The following is a 12910-nucleotide window of genomic DNA, read 5'->3' on the forward strand; positions in this document are numbered from 1 at the left end:
GAAAAAGATGACGAGTTTTTTTTCTTTAAATACAAAATTATAATAATATATAATGTTCTCGATTAAGTCGAAAGTTAAAATCATTATCGATTGTTTAGTATTATATGATGTTTTCAATTAACAATATATACAGTTCTTCAACACGTTACCTATTTGTCTCGAAAGATGTTTTGTCTGTATTCACGTATTTTTAAAAAATTTAAAAAAAATCACTCAATATATAATTATTTTGGAGTTTTCTGAAATTGTGAATAAATAAATAAATTTTAATTATTTTTTAAATTTTCTTAATTATCATATTCTTATAATTACTCTCGTCACTATGTCCCTATGTTGTTTCTGTTCATTCATGTATCTATTTTTTACTCGAGCGTAGAAATAAGAAACTATAAACTATTATCGAAACAAAAATATAAGATAATTTAGCCAAAGAAAAAAGAAAAAAGAAAAAAAAAAAACTAAAATGCGAAAAAGGATGAATCAGCAGCCACCGTGGGCCGGTTGTACAAGGTGGAGGAAGAGGAAGAAGCATCCTGATGAGGCGGCGGAGGTAGCTCGGGAGGCGGCGGTGGCGGTGGCTGTACGGCAATGGAAACCATATTACCTTGTCTATATTTGCATCTCAGTATCTCAGCTCTAACTGCAGTGAGTGTAGCTTGTAACGCTTGGACTTGGTGTTGTAGACATGAAATGGCGCCCATGCAACCATACACAGGATCTCTCAGCCTCACGTTAGCTTCGTAAATTAGACTATTCGTAGTATTATCTCTTTCATTTTTCGGAACTTCCTGTAAAAAAATATTCTATCACGGTCTTTAAATTTTCAATTTTATATCAATAAATTCTTATCGTTACCGTTACCTTGAGCATCTTGGAGACATTGCTGGCGCCGAAGACCTTGTGGACCGAGGCGAACTTGTGAGGCTCGTGGGGGGAGAAGTATGGGGCGAAGGGACATTGTTGACCACATCTTCTTCTTAGGAGCTTGCAGGCTGCACATGGAGTAATGGTGTTGAGAGTCCTAGGAGGACCGTGCAGCGTGTGTCGTGGAGGAATATTTGATGATACCGCTCGCTTTCTCTTCTTCCCTAACACCTCCGATCTTTCTCCATCTGTGACAACTAATTTGAACATAACTCAATATCAATCAATTTGAATCAAGAACTATAAATTAAGAACGGATTCAAGAACATAACTCAATATCAATCAATTTGGATCAAGAACTATAAATTAAGAACGGATTGAATCGTCCAGCTCAAATTGTAGTATAATATTTTGAAGAACAAAAAGAAACCGTCGACCAAATTATTCGATCTCGAGAGAGAGAAAGAGATGCATTTTCTTACCTTTGTTTGGACATTCAGCTGGCATGCTCTGCTCTTCAAGTTAACCAAGAAGAAGCTAAGCAGAGAGAGAAGAAGAAGAAAGAAGGAGAAAGAGAAAGAAGTCAAGTAGATTTTAATGGTGAAAGATGAACTGGGTCATGTCCATTCGTGGTGTACGAGGATTCCACGACAGATCTACAAACAAAAAGACCAAGAAATTATATATAAAAGTAAACGGGATTTTGGGTATCACCTCATTTCATCTAAATTTGGACTTAATCAAATAAAATCAGAGGAAATTGTTATTTATCTATGAAATTAGTGCTCGATTTCACCCTTAATCAAATGAAATTAGTGGAAATTGTTGTTTATCTATGAAATTAGTGCTCGAATTTGATGGTCAAATAAGAATTTTGGGATATATATTGTTTAGGATAAGGGCGCCGAGAATAAAACAGGAGGTGGCATTATTATATTAGAGAAGTTTGCCAACACTGCCGTATCCAAATCCACAATTATCCCAATTCTTGGCGAACACACGGGGCACGGATTGTCCGGTGGATTCGTTACGACTCCACGAGCTTCTCCTTCACAAAAGAAAAAGGGCCAAAACCCTCTCCAACAAACAGCGTTTTTTTGGGGCTTTCACGCTCTCGAGCTCTCGCCCCCTTCATCGTACACAATGGACTGCACTTGCAGCAATTTCAGAACCTCCACTGCTCCTTTTTCATGGACACCCACTTCCACTTCGAAGCTCAAATTTCGGGTACCCTTTTCCCCCTTCTTTGCACCCCCTCCCCCCCTTTTGCTTTTATGGTTGATTGTTCTAATTTTTGCAGAATTTGAAGCGTTTGAACTCGATTAAACATTCCATGGTGGCGATGAGCGTTTCTGGGTCTGGTGAAAATGGCTCCCTCGCTAGGTTTCCCCTTACACCCAATAAGCTTTTCATGCAGGAGGTACTGATTTGTCTAGATAATTTCTTAACTAGTTGAGCTATGTTGGGCGCTTGTTTATGTTTTGAAACATGTTTGTATGTTAGGCAATTGGAGCTGAATATGGGGAAGGATTTGAATCTTTTAGACCAGATGGTCCGATGAAAGTGGACGTGGTAAAGAAAAAATGGACTATATTGGGCTACTTTTCTTCTGGTTCTTTGTTTGTTTGAATGTTCTGGTTAGCTTGATTATGAGAGTTTTGGTCCTTCCTTGTTGCAACCAGGATTTTTTGAACGACAGATTGCAAGAAGGATTTCTTAAAAGAATTCGTTATTCTATGAAACCAGATGAAGCATATGGCTTAGTTTTCTCTTGGGATAATGTTGTGGTAAACTCTGTGTTCTTATGAATTCACTTAGTTTCCATATAACCACACGTTCTGAGTTGATGATGGATACAATTATTTTCAGGCAGATACTCAAACTTTGAAGTTAAACGCATGGAAGCAACTTGCCTCAGAAGAAGGTGCTGTTCTTATTGTTTTTTCTTTTTGGAATTGACTGTATAGATGCATGTATTTGAAGTGGAGATTAGTAAGGGAAACAAGAAAATTATGTGAGTTTTTATTCAAGATTTTCTTCGGGATCAATTTTAATGTGGGCTATATGGAAAAAATGTGATATCCCAGGTCGTTTGGAGAGGGGAACGAGTGCTAGCAATGACGCTGGGCTTCGTAGGGGGTGGATTGTGAGATCCCACATTAGTTGGAGAGGGGAACAAAGCATTCTTTGTAAGGGTGTGGAAGCCTCTTCCTAGTAGACACGTTTTAAAAACCTTGGAGAAAGTCCAAGGAGGACATATCTACTAGCGGTGAGCTTGGGCTTGGACTGTTACAAATGGTATCAGAGCCAGACACCGGACGGTGTGCCAGCGAGGACGTTGGGTCCTGAAGGAGGATGGACACCAGGCGGTGTGCCAGCGAGGACGCTGGGTCCCAAAGGGGGGTGGATTGTGAGATCCCACATTGGTTGGAGAGGGGAACAAAACATTTTTTTATAAGGGTGTGGAAACCTCTCCCTAGTATACGCGTTTTAAAAATCTTGAGGGGAAACCTGAAAGGGAAAACCCAAACAGGAGATATCTACTAGCGGTGGGCTTGAGCTGTTACAAATGGTATCAGAGCCAGACACTGGGCGGTGTGCTACCGAGGACGTTGGGCCCCGAACAAGGGTGGATTGTGAGATCCCACATCGATTAGAGAAAGGAACGAAGCATTTTTTATAAGGGTGTGGAGAGACAGAGAGTTATGAGTCGTCCCTTAACCTATGGAATGGAGAGATACGAACTCCTCCTAGTTTAGCTTCCTTTATTCGGAGGCTATTTGAATTAAGAAACCGTTAAACTTTTGTTTTCTTGTTTTAAATTTTGAATTATAATTGCTATAGGAAAAAGAGTTCCCGAAGATGGTGATGTGCAGAAGCTAATGCTTTATGCGGGTGCGGATCAAGTGTTGCAGAAGGTTTGCATCGTCTTTTGTTTTGTTGAAGAAGTAACTCGTGTTCTGTGACGTTAGCTTTGTGAAAAATGCACTCTAATTTACCATCACTTGAAAAAAAAAAACAAATTTTATGTCGATTGTTTGGTCGGGAATTGGGATTAAAAAGGTTGCTGTGTTCTCAGATACTTCTAAACTATCCTCTGCCTTACCTTAAAAAACATTGTGGTTAAGCTCCATACACCACATGAATGGATTTGATTGCATTAATCCGTAGATTCTATGTTTGTCCTTGAGGAGTTGGCTCTTCAGCTCACCAACTTCCATAACCTTTGTCATCGTGGATACAACCTATGCTACTCAGGTTAGAGCGTAAGCTAGTAAGTTAGTGATACTTTTGGCTACTGGACTCTCGCCATCTAGAGTGCAGCACTCCACCGTTTCGCCTAGCAGCATGACACTTGTATTGCTCTCCCACATCCCTGTTCTCATTATTTAGACTGCTCCCATTTTGCTCTCTGCTACTACGAGAATCATTTTTGCTTTCTTTTCCTCTGGCTACTAAGATGTTTCAGTTCATCATGTTGTCTCTTGTCTGTCCATGGATTCATGTGATATCTCACGTTGGTTGGGGAGGAGAACGAAACACCCTTTATAAGGGTATGAAAACCTTTCCTTAGCAGATGCGAAGTGGGGAAGCCCATAAGGGAAAGCCCAAAAATCTTGAGGGGAAGCTTGGAAGGGAAAGCTCAAAGAGGGCAGTATCTGGATGAGCACTGACTCCGCTGTGTAACTCTGAAAGACGTGTTTTAAAGCCTTAAGGGGAAGCCTGAAAGGGAAAATCCAGGGAAAATCCAAAGAAGACAATATCTACTAGTGGTGGACCTTGGCCGTTACAATTCAGTAGCAGTTTGAAAGGTTGACCTATTTGGGAACCCAACGATTAAATCATTACTCCCTTTAACTGGTCATGCGTTTATACGTTTAAATCTCCCACAACATAATAATCTATAGCCAACTGATAGTAACCGGTTTACCTCTTAACTCTTCAACCCAGCTGTGCCTTGAAAACATTGGATCATGGTAGCTCAAATATGGTGTGATGATAGTAACTGTTTATTTTACTGTCATTGTCCGTTGTTCCTTGTTTACTTTTTTGGTCTATGTTCCTGCACTTTTTTGTCAGTTAGCAACAGCTTCATGTTTTTGAAACGCTTTCGATAACTCTGTTCGACCCTTCAGCTTCTACTTTGGGGCATGGCAGAAAGTGAGCTGGATAGACTGAAACTGAGGTTTTCAGAGTTGTATTACAGAGGTCTTCTTTCGGTGAGTTATTTCTTTTATACGTTCTCTTGTTCATTACATTGATCATGGAAATAATTCAAATATTTTTGTTATTCAGCTTAAAACGCCTGTTGACGGCCTCAAAGAGTGGCTGGATGCTGTGTCTACAGCTCGCATCCCCTGTGCCATTGTCTCGAGTCTTGATCGGATACACATGCTCGAAGCATTAGACCGAATGAGTTTGAAGAAATATTTTCAGGTTGGTATAATGATTCCTCAAACCTTCTCTTTCATACAAAGCTAGAATTCGGAATAAAGGATGTGTGATATCCCACATCAGTTAAAGAGGGGAACGAAGCATTCCTTATAAGGGTGTGGAAATCTCTCCCCAGTGGACGCGTTTAAAATCGTGAGGCTGACGATGATACGTAACGGACCAAAAGCGGACAATATCTACTAGCGGTGAGCTTGGACTGCTACAAATGGTATCAGAGCCAGACATCAAGTGGTGTGCTAGCAAGGACATTGGGCCCCCAAAGAGGAGAGTGGATTGTGAGATCCCACATCGGTTGGAGAGAGGAATGAAACATTCCTTACAAGGGTGTGGAAAACTCTCCTGAGTGGACGCGTTTTAAAACTGTGAGGCTGACGACGATACGTAACGGGCCAAAGCGGACAGTATCTGCTAGTGGTGAGCTTGAGTTGTTACAAATGGTATTAAAGCAAAACACCGGGCGGTGTGCCAACAAGGACGTTGGGCCCCCAAAGGGGGTGGACTGTGAGATCCCACATCAGTTGGAGAGGGAAACTAAACCTTCTTTATAAGGGTGTGAAAACTTCTCCTTAGTGAGCGCGTTTTAAAACTGTGAGGCTGACGGCGATACGTAATGGGCCAAAACAGATAATATCTGCTAATAGTGAGCTTCAACTGTTACAGACTGTGTGCTGGATGGTTACATAGGAAGATGACAATAAGGTGGTTCCAAGGTTGAGTGTGTTCTCGTTTTTGTAGGCAATCGTAACGGAAGAAGACGATATGGAGTCGATGGCTCATAGATTCCTGTCTGCTGCTGTCAAGGTAAGGACCATAGGAATCCAAAGCAGCACATTTTCCATTGTTGCACATTTTCCATGGCTCATAGATTACTTGTTTCAGCTGGATCGAAAGCCTTCGAAGTGTGTAGTGTTCGAGGATGATCCTCGGGGCATAACCGCTGCTCACAATTGTACAATGATGGCTATAGCATTAATCGGTGCCCACCCCGCGTACGTGCCTAATTCTATGTACATTTCTTAACAATCATCTCGATCATCGACTGATATAGATACCTGAACCACAATGTGCAGATATGATCTAGTGCAGGCTGATCTTGCAGTTGGTAGCTTCAACGAGCTCTCGGTGATCAATCTGCGGAGATTATTCGCTAACAAGGGTTCGACGTTCATGGAACTGCAGAAACAGAGTGCCGAGAAAGCTCCGTCGAAGAGAAAGCTTAGGATCGATACGATATTCTAATTCGTTTTCGTGTATTCCTCAGTTCTTTTCCATGTTTATAAGTTCATCATGGTGTGTCAATTCTTTTGTTGACCTCTCTCTTACCTGAAAACTTCCGAATGGAGTTAGAACAGTTCATAGATGAATATGGCTTAAAATCTATGGATTGCAATTGTTTTAGGATTTTCATCTTTACCATTGTTTTTTAGGGGGAAAAAAAAAACTCTAGTGTTCGATGGACCGAAAAAAAACAATCACGGGTGTGATCTAGCTTCCTTTGTCTCTCGGGACCAATGAGGGGTAATATAGGAACTACGCCTTTCGGCTTGATCTCAGGTCTTGGCTTACCCTCTGTGGATGAACCTTGTGGGGCATTAGACTCTCACCAATGTTTGTGTTACTCAAGTTGACATTCTTGCACGGGTGCTTTCCTCTAAGATAAAATGCTCCCCTACCAATGCATTTTTTTACATCTCACAGGTTCGACAAATTGTTTAGCCTCGTTTATCTTCAATGCAAGAACACTCGATCAATGAGTATTACGCAGTCTTTCAAGAAAAATAGTTGTACGGGCTAAAACAATATAATTATCGAGATTAAGTCTAAAAATTGATGATTAGGGCTGAGATAAGGCGATTTATTATTTTGAATTATTTATTATTGCGAATGATAATATTGGTAGGGCTGAGATAAGGCGATTTATGGTAAAAGCCCATATCCTTTTTATCCAAATGCGATTTCCATTCCCTTTCCTCTGTCTTCTTCTCCAACGCATCTGACCAGTCAACAATTTTGCAGGTTCAGAGGGAGATGATATACACGATTTTCATCTCTCTGAGCTTTTGAATTTCTGCTCTACAACAAGATCATGTCCTGCATTCACAACAGCCCATTACCTTGTTTCTCTGCGTCCTCTTCTTCTTATCCTAGAAGAAATCGATGCGCTTCTTTTAAGCCGCGAATCCACTGTGCTCTTGGAGGTATGATCCTTTTTAAGAATTGGCTTAATTCGAGTTTGGTTTTTAATGGTTGGATTTGGGGAAATGTGGATGGGTTTTGCTATCATCAGAAAGTGCTTCTCGGGTTATGTGTTAGCATCATGAGAATAATGATTGTAATGCAAGATAATCACATCCAGGAACTGTAGCAGAGCCAAAATCTACCACTTCTACTGAACCATTGTTGCTTAATGCCGTTCGTGGAGAAGATGTGGAAAGGCCCCCAGTTTGGTTGATGAGGCAAGCTGGGAGGTACATGAAGGCAGGTTTATTTGGCTAAAGATTTCTGTAAACCGTCTTTTTATTAACATTTTCGCATACCTTGGCTTAGAGATTTTGTTTTTCTTCAAATGGTTCAAGTAAACTAGATCCTAAATTTATAGATTATCCTCATTATGTTGTTGGTCGGTTTTCTCAATCGAAATGGTTGTAGTACCTTTTACATCATTTTACTAGAGAAGACTGTACCTCTTGCAGTCTGTGGAGGATTTTGGTGGGATTTAAAGCGCATGAACTGCTATAATGGCTCAAGCCTACCCCAGCAGATATTATCCTCTTTGGGCTTTCCTTCTAGGTTTCCCTTTAAGGTTTTTAAAACGCGTCTTTTTGGAAGAAGTTTTCCTACCCTTACAAAGAAGACTTCTTTCTTCTCCCCCTCCGATGGAGGACTCCCTAATCCACCCCCTGGCACACCGCCTCATGTCCACCCCCTTCGAAGATTAGTTTCCTTGCTCGTACATCGCCTGGTGTCTGGTTCTAATACCATTGTAAACGGTCTAAGCCCACCGATAGCAGATATTGTCCTCTTTGGGATTTCCCGTCCAGACTTTCCTTTAAGGTTTTTAAAATGCATCTATTAGATAGAGGTTTCCACACCCTTGTAAAGAATGCTTCGTTCTCCTCCCCGCCGATGTGGGATCTCACATAAAGTGATCTGGGAATCTATTTGGTTAGTTCACCCAAAATTCCTTTCTGCAAAAATCTGTTTCTATTTAGCCTCCTAACGATGCTGATCATCGTCATTTAAATCATAGCTCCATTTTAGTTTTGACATTCCTTTGGCTGCTTTCCTTGATGCTTTTGAGTCTAGACATGTCTTTGTCTTCTGATTGATGTAGATATGAACAGAAAAGATGAGTTGATAGATTTAACAAATTCTTTGCTGAAAAATATTTGGTGAGACATCTGCAAATAAAAGATGGAAAAAGAAAACGAAAAAAACGAAATTCTGTCATTTCTATTAGAAAGATTTTGAGCATGCATAAAATGATTTCCTATGAATTGTTGTTCTCTTTGAAATTTGAAACTTCTTTTAAACTTGGATCTGATATTATGCACGCCTTTTGCAACAGAGTTACCAAATCATTTGTGAAAAATACCCTTCATTTCGTCAAAGGTCAGAGAATACAGATCTTGTTGTGGAAATTTCACTTCAGCCTTGGAATGTCTTTAAGCCTGATGGGGTGAGCTCTATCATATCAAGAAAGCATTATTTTGTTCAAACATTTATAGCTGAGTTAGTTCATTGTCATTGTAATCTGATTTCATTTGTGTTAATGTTTGCGACAGGTGATCTTATTCTCGGATATTCTCACTCCGCTTTCTGGGATGAATATTCCCTTCGACATTGTCAAAGGTAAAGGTCCAATCATTGCCAATCCTATTAGTGAGGCTGCTCAAGTTGAACAAGTGAGGGAATTTGTCCCTGAAGAGAATGTTCCATATGTTGGGGAAGCTTTGACAATTCTGCGAAAAGAGGTCTTAGATGTCATGTATTGTTTTCAGTCTATAGTTGATTTTATGTCATGTCTTAGCTTTTCAACCTTTGGTATATTTATCATGTGTTTTTCTTTCCAGGTTGACAACGAAGCTGCAGTTCTAGGTTTCGTTGGGGCTCCGTTTACCCTTGCATCGTATGTGGTTGAAGGTGGTTCGTCGAAGCACTTCTCGAAAATAAAAAGGCTTGCATTTTCTCAGCCACAGGTAATGCCACATTATAACTTGGGACCCATCGTAAAGTTACCTTCGTTTTGACTTAGGCACCACCCGATATTTGTAAATGTAACATTCCAAGCTCACCGCCAGCAAATATTGTCTTCATTGAGCTTTTCCTTTCTGGCTTCCTATCAAGTTTTCTAAAACGTATCTGCTAGGTAGAGGTTTTCACACCCTTATAATAAATGTTTCGTTCCTCTCTCTAATCTCTAATCAATGTGGGATTTCACAATTCATCTCCCTTCGGGGCCCAGCGTCCTCGCTGACATTTGTTCCTCTCTCCAATCGATGTGGGATCTCACAATGCACCCCCTCCGAGACCTAGGGTCCTCGCTAGCACACTGCCTGGTGTCTGGCTCCGAAGGGGGGTGGATTGTGAGATCTCACATCGGTTGGAGAGGGGAACGAAACATTCTTTATAAGGGTGTGGAAATCCCTTCCTAGCAGACGCGTTTTAAAAAACTTGAGGGGAAGCTCGAAATATCTACTAGCGATGGACTTGGGCTGTTACGATAAGCTTGTCTCTGTATCTTCAGTTGATAAATAGATACCTTCATCCAACTTCCCAAAATCCCACGTCCCGCCTTCTGGTTAGATAATAAGCAAGCATAGTAAGCATAGACCTATTATTTCTCCTGCAGATTCTTCATGCATTGCTTCAGAAGTTTACAAGCTCAATGGCGAGGTACATTCAATACCAAGCAGATAACGGAGCGCAAGCGGTTCAAATCTTCGATTCATGGGCCACAGAGCTCAGCCCTGTGGACTTCGAAGAATTCAGTCTCCCATACTTAAAGCAGATTGTCGAATCTGTGAAGAGAACACATCCAGACCTCCCATTGATTCTTTATGCCAGTGGATCCGGGGGCTTACTTGAAAGGCTGGCATCAACGGGTGTCGACGTTGTTAGCTTAGACTGGACGGTCGATATGGCTGAAGGTAGGAGGCGATTAGGAGCAGACATAGCAGTTCAGGGTAACATCGACCCCGGCGTTCTCTTCGGTTCGAAGGAATTCATCACCAAAAGGATTAATGATACTGTGAAGAAGGCAGGTAAAGGGAAGCACATTTTGAATCTGGGCCATGGGATTGTAGTTGGTACACCTGAGGAAAATGTAGCTCATTTCTTTGAGGTTGCTAAAGGAATTAGATATTAGTGGCTGTCTGAGATTTAGTTGAATTTTTGTAGTATTGTAAACTTATTCATTCTTCTTTTTTGAATCTCCAACAGCATGTAGAGATACTGATTCTTCATAATATTGATTTTTTTTTTCTGCTTAATTACTTTGAACTCGAAATTGATCGAAAAGTTGGAGGAAAAGCTGACTAAAGTGACGTACAACGATGTTTGAAATGCTTTCTTAGATTAAGTTTGATTGAAATGCTTTCTTAGATTAAGTTTGAAAAAACCGCTGTATAGTGTAGGTTGACTCTTTTCTTATAGTTGTATTATGTAAGTTGACTATTTTGCCTCGACCTGGTTAAAAAAGGTTTAAGAGTTATAATAAAGAATAAAAGTGTTTTTTTTGTATAAAAAAAATGGTCTTATTATGTAGGTTGACTTTTTTCCTTTGACTTGGAATAAAGAATAAAAATGTTTTTTTATATATATATATATATATAATTTGGCCAAAATAAATGGTTGTAATTGTAATTATTGATATATTTTAAAAATGAAGGAAAAAGAAAAAGAAAAATTGAAAAATTGAAAAATAGAAACGACATAAACCCTACCCACCCTCCTCTTTCGCCCAGTGCTGTCAATCTTCGACCTTCAATCTTCAGTTTCAGAGCAATGGGAAAGAAATCAAAGGGATCTAGGAAGGGGAAGAAGGCCTGGAGAGCCAATATAAGCTCTGCGGACATTGAGGATTTCTTCGAGAAGTCTACAAAGGACGCTCTCTCCGGCGGTTCTCTTTCCGCCGTTCCCAGTGATTCTCTTTTCGTCGTCGATAAGTCTCGAGGTACTTCTGGTTATTGTACTCCTATTTCTATTACCTTGAAATCTTGCCTATTTCACTTTGCCGGTTTCTGTTCTTGTTCTAGCATTTGTGTTCTGTCTTTTTGGTTGATTTTGATATTTCTTGCATTGATTCTCCAATGGTTATTTTCGCGTTTGATTCATGCTTCCCACCGAATTGTGGTGTGGTCTGTTTTGTGTAAAGAAAACTTATCGTTTTTCACTGAGTTTGAAGTTGAAGTGCTGAACCGAAGAGTGAAAATTCTGACATTGGGCTATGAGGACGTTAATTGAAGTATCCACAAAAGCTATTAAAAGTCTGTGAAATGCGTCGGACGCTGAATCAAACTTCTGCGGCAAAGCTCTTCTTAATTTTACCATGATATTATAAAAGAATACTTCAAATAGAGAATTTTGAGTAGTTCTTCTTACATTACGATACTTATGGCTGCCTTTTGAACTAAATAGCACTATGTTCCATCTTTGTGCTCCAAATCTGTAAAAGAAGGTTGGACGAGTAAACACATCCGTATTTACTTTGGAAGGACTGATTCGTTAACATTAACAATAGTTGTAAACAGACAAAGGATATATCATTGTTTGAACTGATTATTAATTGTTTTCTCTGTTTTTCTGTGTAGATCTTTCTGTGAAGCGGAAAATTGAAAAGAAACGAGAAAAGGTACTTTACTGTGACAGCATATTAACAAAGAATCCTTTTGTCCAAGCTGTGCCTTCTTCAATTAATAAGAAATCCAAGAAAAAACTGGAAGAGGGTTCTAAAGCTAAAGAAACCTCTGAAGATGGTGCTAAGGTTGGCATGTTTGACATATGGAGTGATAAAGGTGCTTATTTTCCCCCTCTCATTACTCTTGTGATCTGTATCGCACTTTTGTTCTCAACAACCATTTTAATGTGAAAAAATTAATCAAACACTACATCACTTGTTTTTGCTGTTCCTGTAGGTGAAAATAAAAGCAAGAAAAGTAAGGTACGGTACCCTAACTGGTTAATTAATAACAAGTCTTATATTTTTTGTATATCATGTAATATTGATTTCTAAAGATATTAGATTCTTATCCTTGTGCAAAAAAGGGCAGAAAGAAGAAAAGACGAGGGGAATAAAAAAGAAATAATATCAAAAAAAGGAAAAAGAAATGTGGATTTTGTTGCAGGAAGAGAACAAGTAATGTTAATGTAATCTTGGACAGAAATCATCGAAGCCATCCATTATTCCAGCAGTAGAAGTTGAGCCCTCAGGATGTTCGTTCAATCCTCCACATGAGAGTCATCAGGTAAGATGTAATAATTCCAACCTTTGTTTCTTGTAAAAGAAGTTGAAGAATGTTCTGGTAACCTTTCGATAATTGATGTTTAAAGTGTGTTTCCCCCCCCCCCCCCCCCCCCCCCCCCCCCCCCC

At 39.8% G+C, this 12910-nt stretch overlaps 4 protein-coding genes across 5 annotated transcripts in view; 3 read left to right on the top strand and 1 right to left on the bottom strand.

Moving 5' to 3' along the window:
• Window positions 1-458: 458 nt before the first annotated feature.
• Window positions 459-1400, bottom strand: LOC111447177 (LOB domain-containing protein 15-like). Its single transcript, XM_023086202.1, has 3 exons — window positions 1347-1400; window positions 862-1112; window positions 459-788 (listed from the first exon to the last, which is right to left on the bottom strand). The coding sequence occupies exons 1-3, from the start codon at window positions 1369-1371 to the stop codon at window positions 459-461; spliced, it is 606 nt and encodes a 201-aa protein (XP_022941970.1). The 5' UTR covers window positions 1372-1400.
• A 413-nt stretch (window positions 1401-1813) lies between these two features.
• On the top strand, window positions 1814-6732 carry LOC111447088 (5-amino-6-(5-phospho-D-ribitylamino)uracil phosphatase, chloroplastic-like). Of its 2 annotated transcripts, none has more exons than XM_023086088.1 (11): window positions 1814-2091; window positions 2174-2284; window positions 2368-2436; window positions 2547-2651; window positions 2734-2788; window positions 3709-3782; window positions 5001-5084; window positions 5161-5301; window positions 6055-6120; window positions 6199-6308; window positions 6390-6732. In XM_023086088.1, exons 1-11 carry the CDS (start codon window positions 2008-2010, stop codon window positions 6556-6558), a joined length of 1068 nt encoding a protein of 355 aa, XP_022941856.1. In that variant the 5' UTR covers window positions 1814-2007; the 3' UTR covers window positions 6559-6732. The 2 variants fall into 2 exon arrangements, with proteins under 2 accessions (XP_022941856.1, XP_022941854.1); XM_023086086.1 differs by having other exon boundaries at window positions 1815-2091; window positions 2165-2284.
• Window positions 6733-7261: 529 nt separating this feature from the next.
• LOC111447087 (uroporphyrinogen decarboxylase-like) lies at window positions 7262-10811 on the top strand. Its single transcript, XM_023086085.1, has 6 exons — window positions 7262-7517; window positions 7676-7797; window positions 8888-8998; window positions 9105-9293; window positions 9393-9518; window positions 10172-10811. Exons 1-6 carry the CDS (start codon window positions 7406-7408, stop codon window positions 10685-10687), a joined length of 1176 nt encoding a protein of 391 aa, XP_022941853.1. The 5' UTR covers window positions 7262-7405; the 3' UTR covers window positions 10688-10811.
• Window positions 10812-11203: 392 nt separating this feature from the next.
• The window catches only part of LOC111447089 (ribosome biogenesis protein NOP53), a 4144-nt gene continuing 2437 nt past the window's right edge, over window positions 11204-12910 (top strand). The window contains exons 1-4 of the mRNA XM_023086089.1: window positions 11204-11494; window positions 12132-12335; window positions 12456-12481; window positions 12702-12785. Of these exons, the coding sequence (XP_022941857.1) occupies window positions 11326-11494; window positions 12132-12335; window positions 12456-12481; window positions 12702-12785 (483 nt within the window). The 5' untranslated portion in view covers window positions 11204-11325. The remainder of the gene's footprint in view (window positions 11495-12131; window positions 12336-12455; window positions 12482-12701; window positions 12786-12910) is intronic.

The sequence above is a fragment of the Cucurbita moschata genome, unplaced genomic scaffold (assembly GCF_002738365.1).
Source record: "Cucurbita moschata cultivar Rifu unplaced genomic scaffold, Cmos_1.0 Cmo_Scf00009, whole genome shotgun sequence".
NCBI classification, from domain to species: Eukaryota; Viridiplantae; Streptophyta; class Magnoliopsida; order Cucurbitales; family Cucurbitaceae; genus Cucurbita; species Cucurbita moschata.

What these genes read in the sequence shown, in the direction of transcription:
- LOC111447177 (XM_023086202.1), bottom strand. Translation starts at nt 1,371, where the DNA reads ATGCCAGCTGAATGTCCAAACAAAG. An exon ending in AGCTGAATGTCCAAACAAAG is followed by an intron (nt 1,113 to 1,346) that starts GTAAGAAAATGC and finishes TAGTTGTCACAG; the next exon opens with ATGGAGAAAGATCGGAGGTG. An exon ending in ATGTCTCCAAGATGCTCAAG is followed by an intron (nt 789 to 861) that starts GTAACGGTAACG and finishes ATTTTTTTACAG; the next exon opens with GAAGTTCCGAAAAATGAAAG.
- LOC111447088 (XM_023086086.1), top strand. Translation starts at nt 2,008, where the DNA reads ATGGACTGCACTTGCAGCAATTTCAGAACCTCCACTGCTCCTTTTTCA. An exon ending in TCTCTTGGGATAATGTTGTG is followed by an intron (nt 2,652 to 2,733) that starts GTAAACTCTGTG and finishes AATTATTTTCAG; the next exon opens with GCAGATACTCAAACTTTGAA. An exon ending in GCAACTTGCCTCAGAAGAAG is followed by an intron (nt 2,789 to 3,708) that starts GTGCTGTTCTTA and finishes TAATTGCTATAG; the next exon opens with GAAAAAGAGTTCCCGAAGAT.
- LOC111447087 (XM_023086085.1), top strand. Translation starts at nt 7,406, where the DNA reads ATGTCCTGCATTCACAACAGCCCATTACCTTGTTTCTCTGCGTCCTCT. An exon ending in AAGCTGGGAGGTACATGAAG is followed by an intron (nt 7,798 to 8,887) that starts GCAGGTTTATTT and finishes CTTTTGCAACAG; the next exon opens with AGTTACCAAATCATTTGTGA. An exon ending in TGACAATTCTGCGAAAAGAG is followed by an intron (nt 9,294 to 9,392) that starts GTCTTAGATGTC and finishes TTTTCTTTCCAG; the next exon opens with GTTGACAACGAAGCTGCAGT.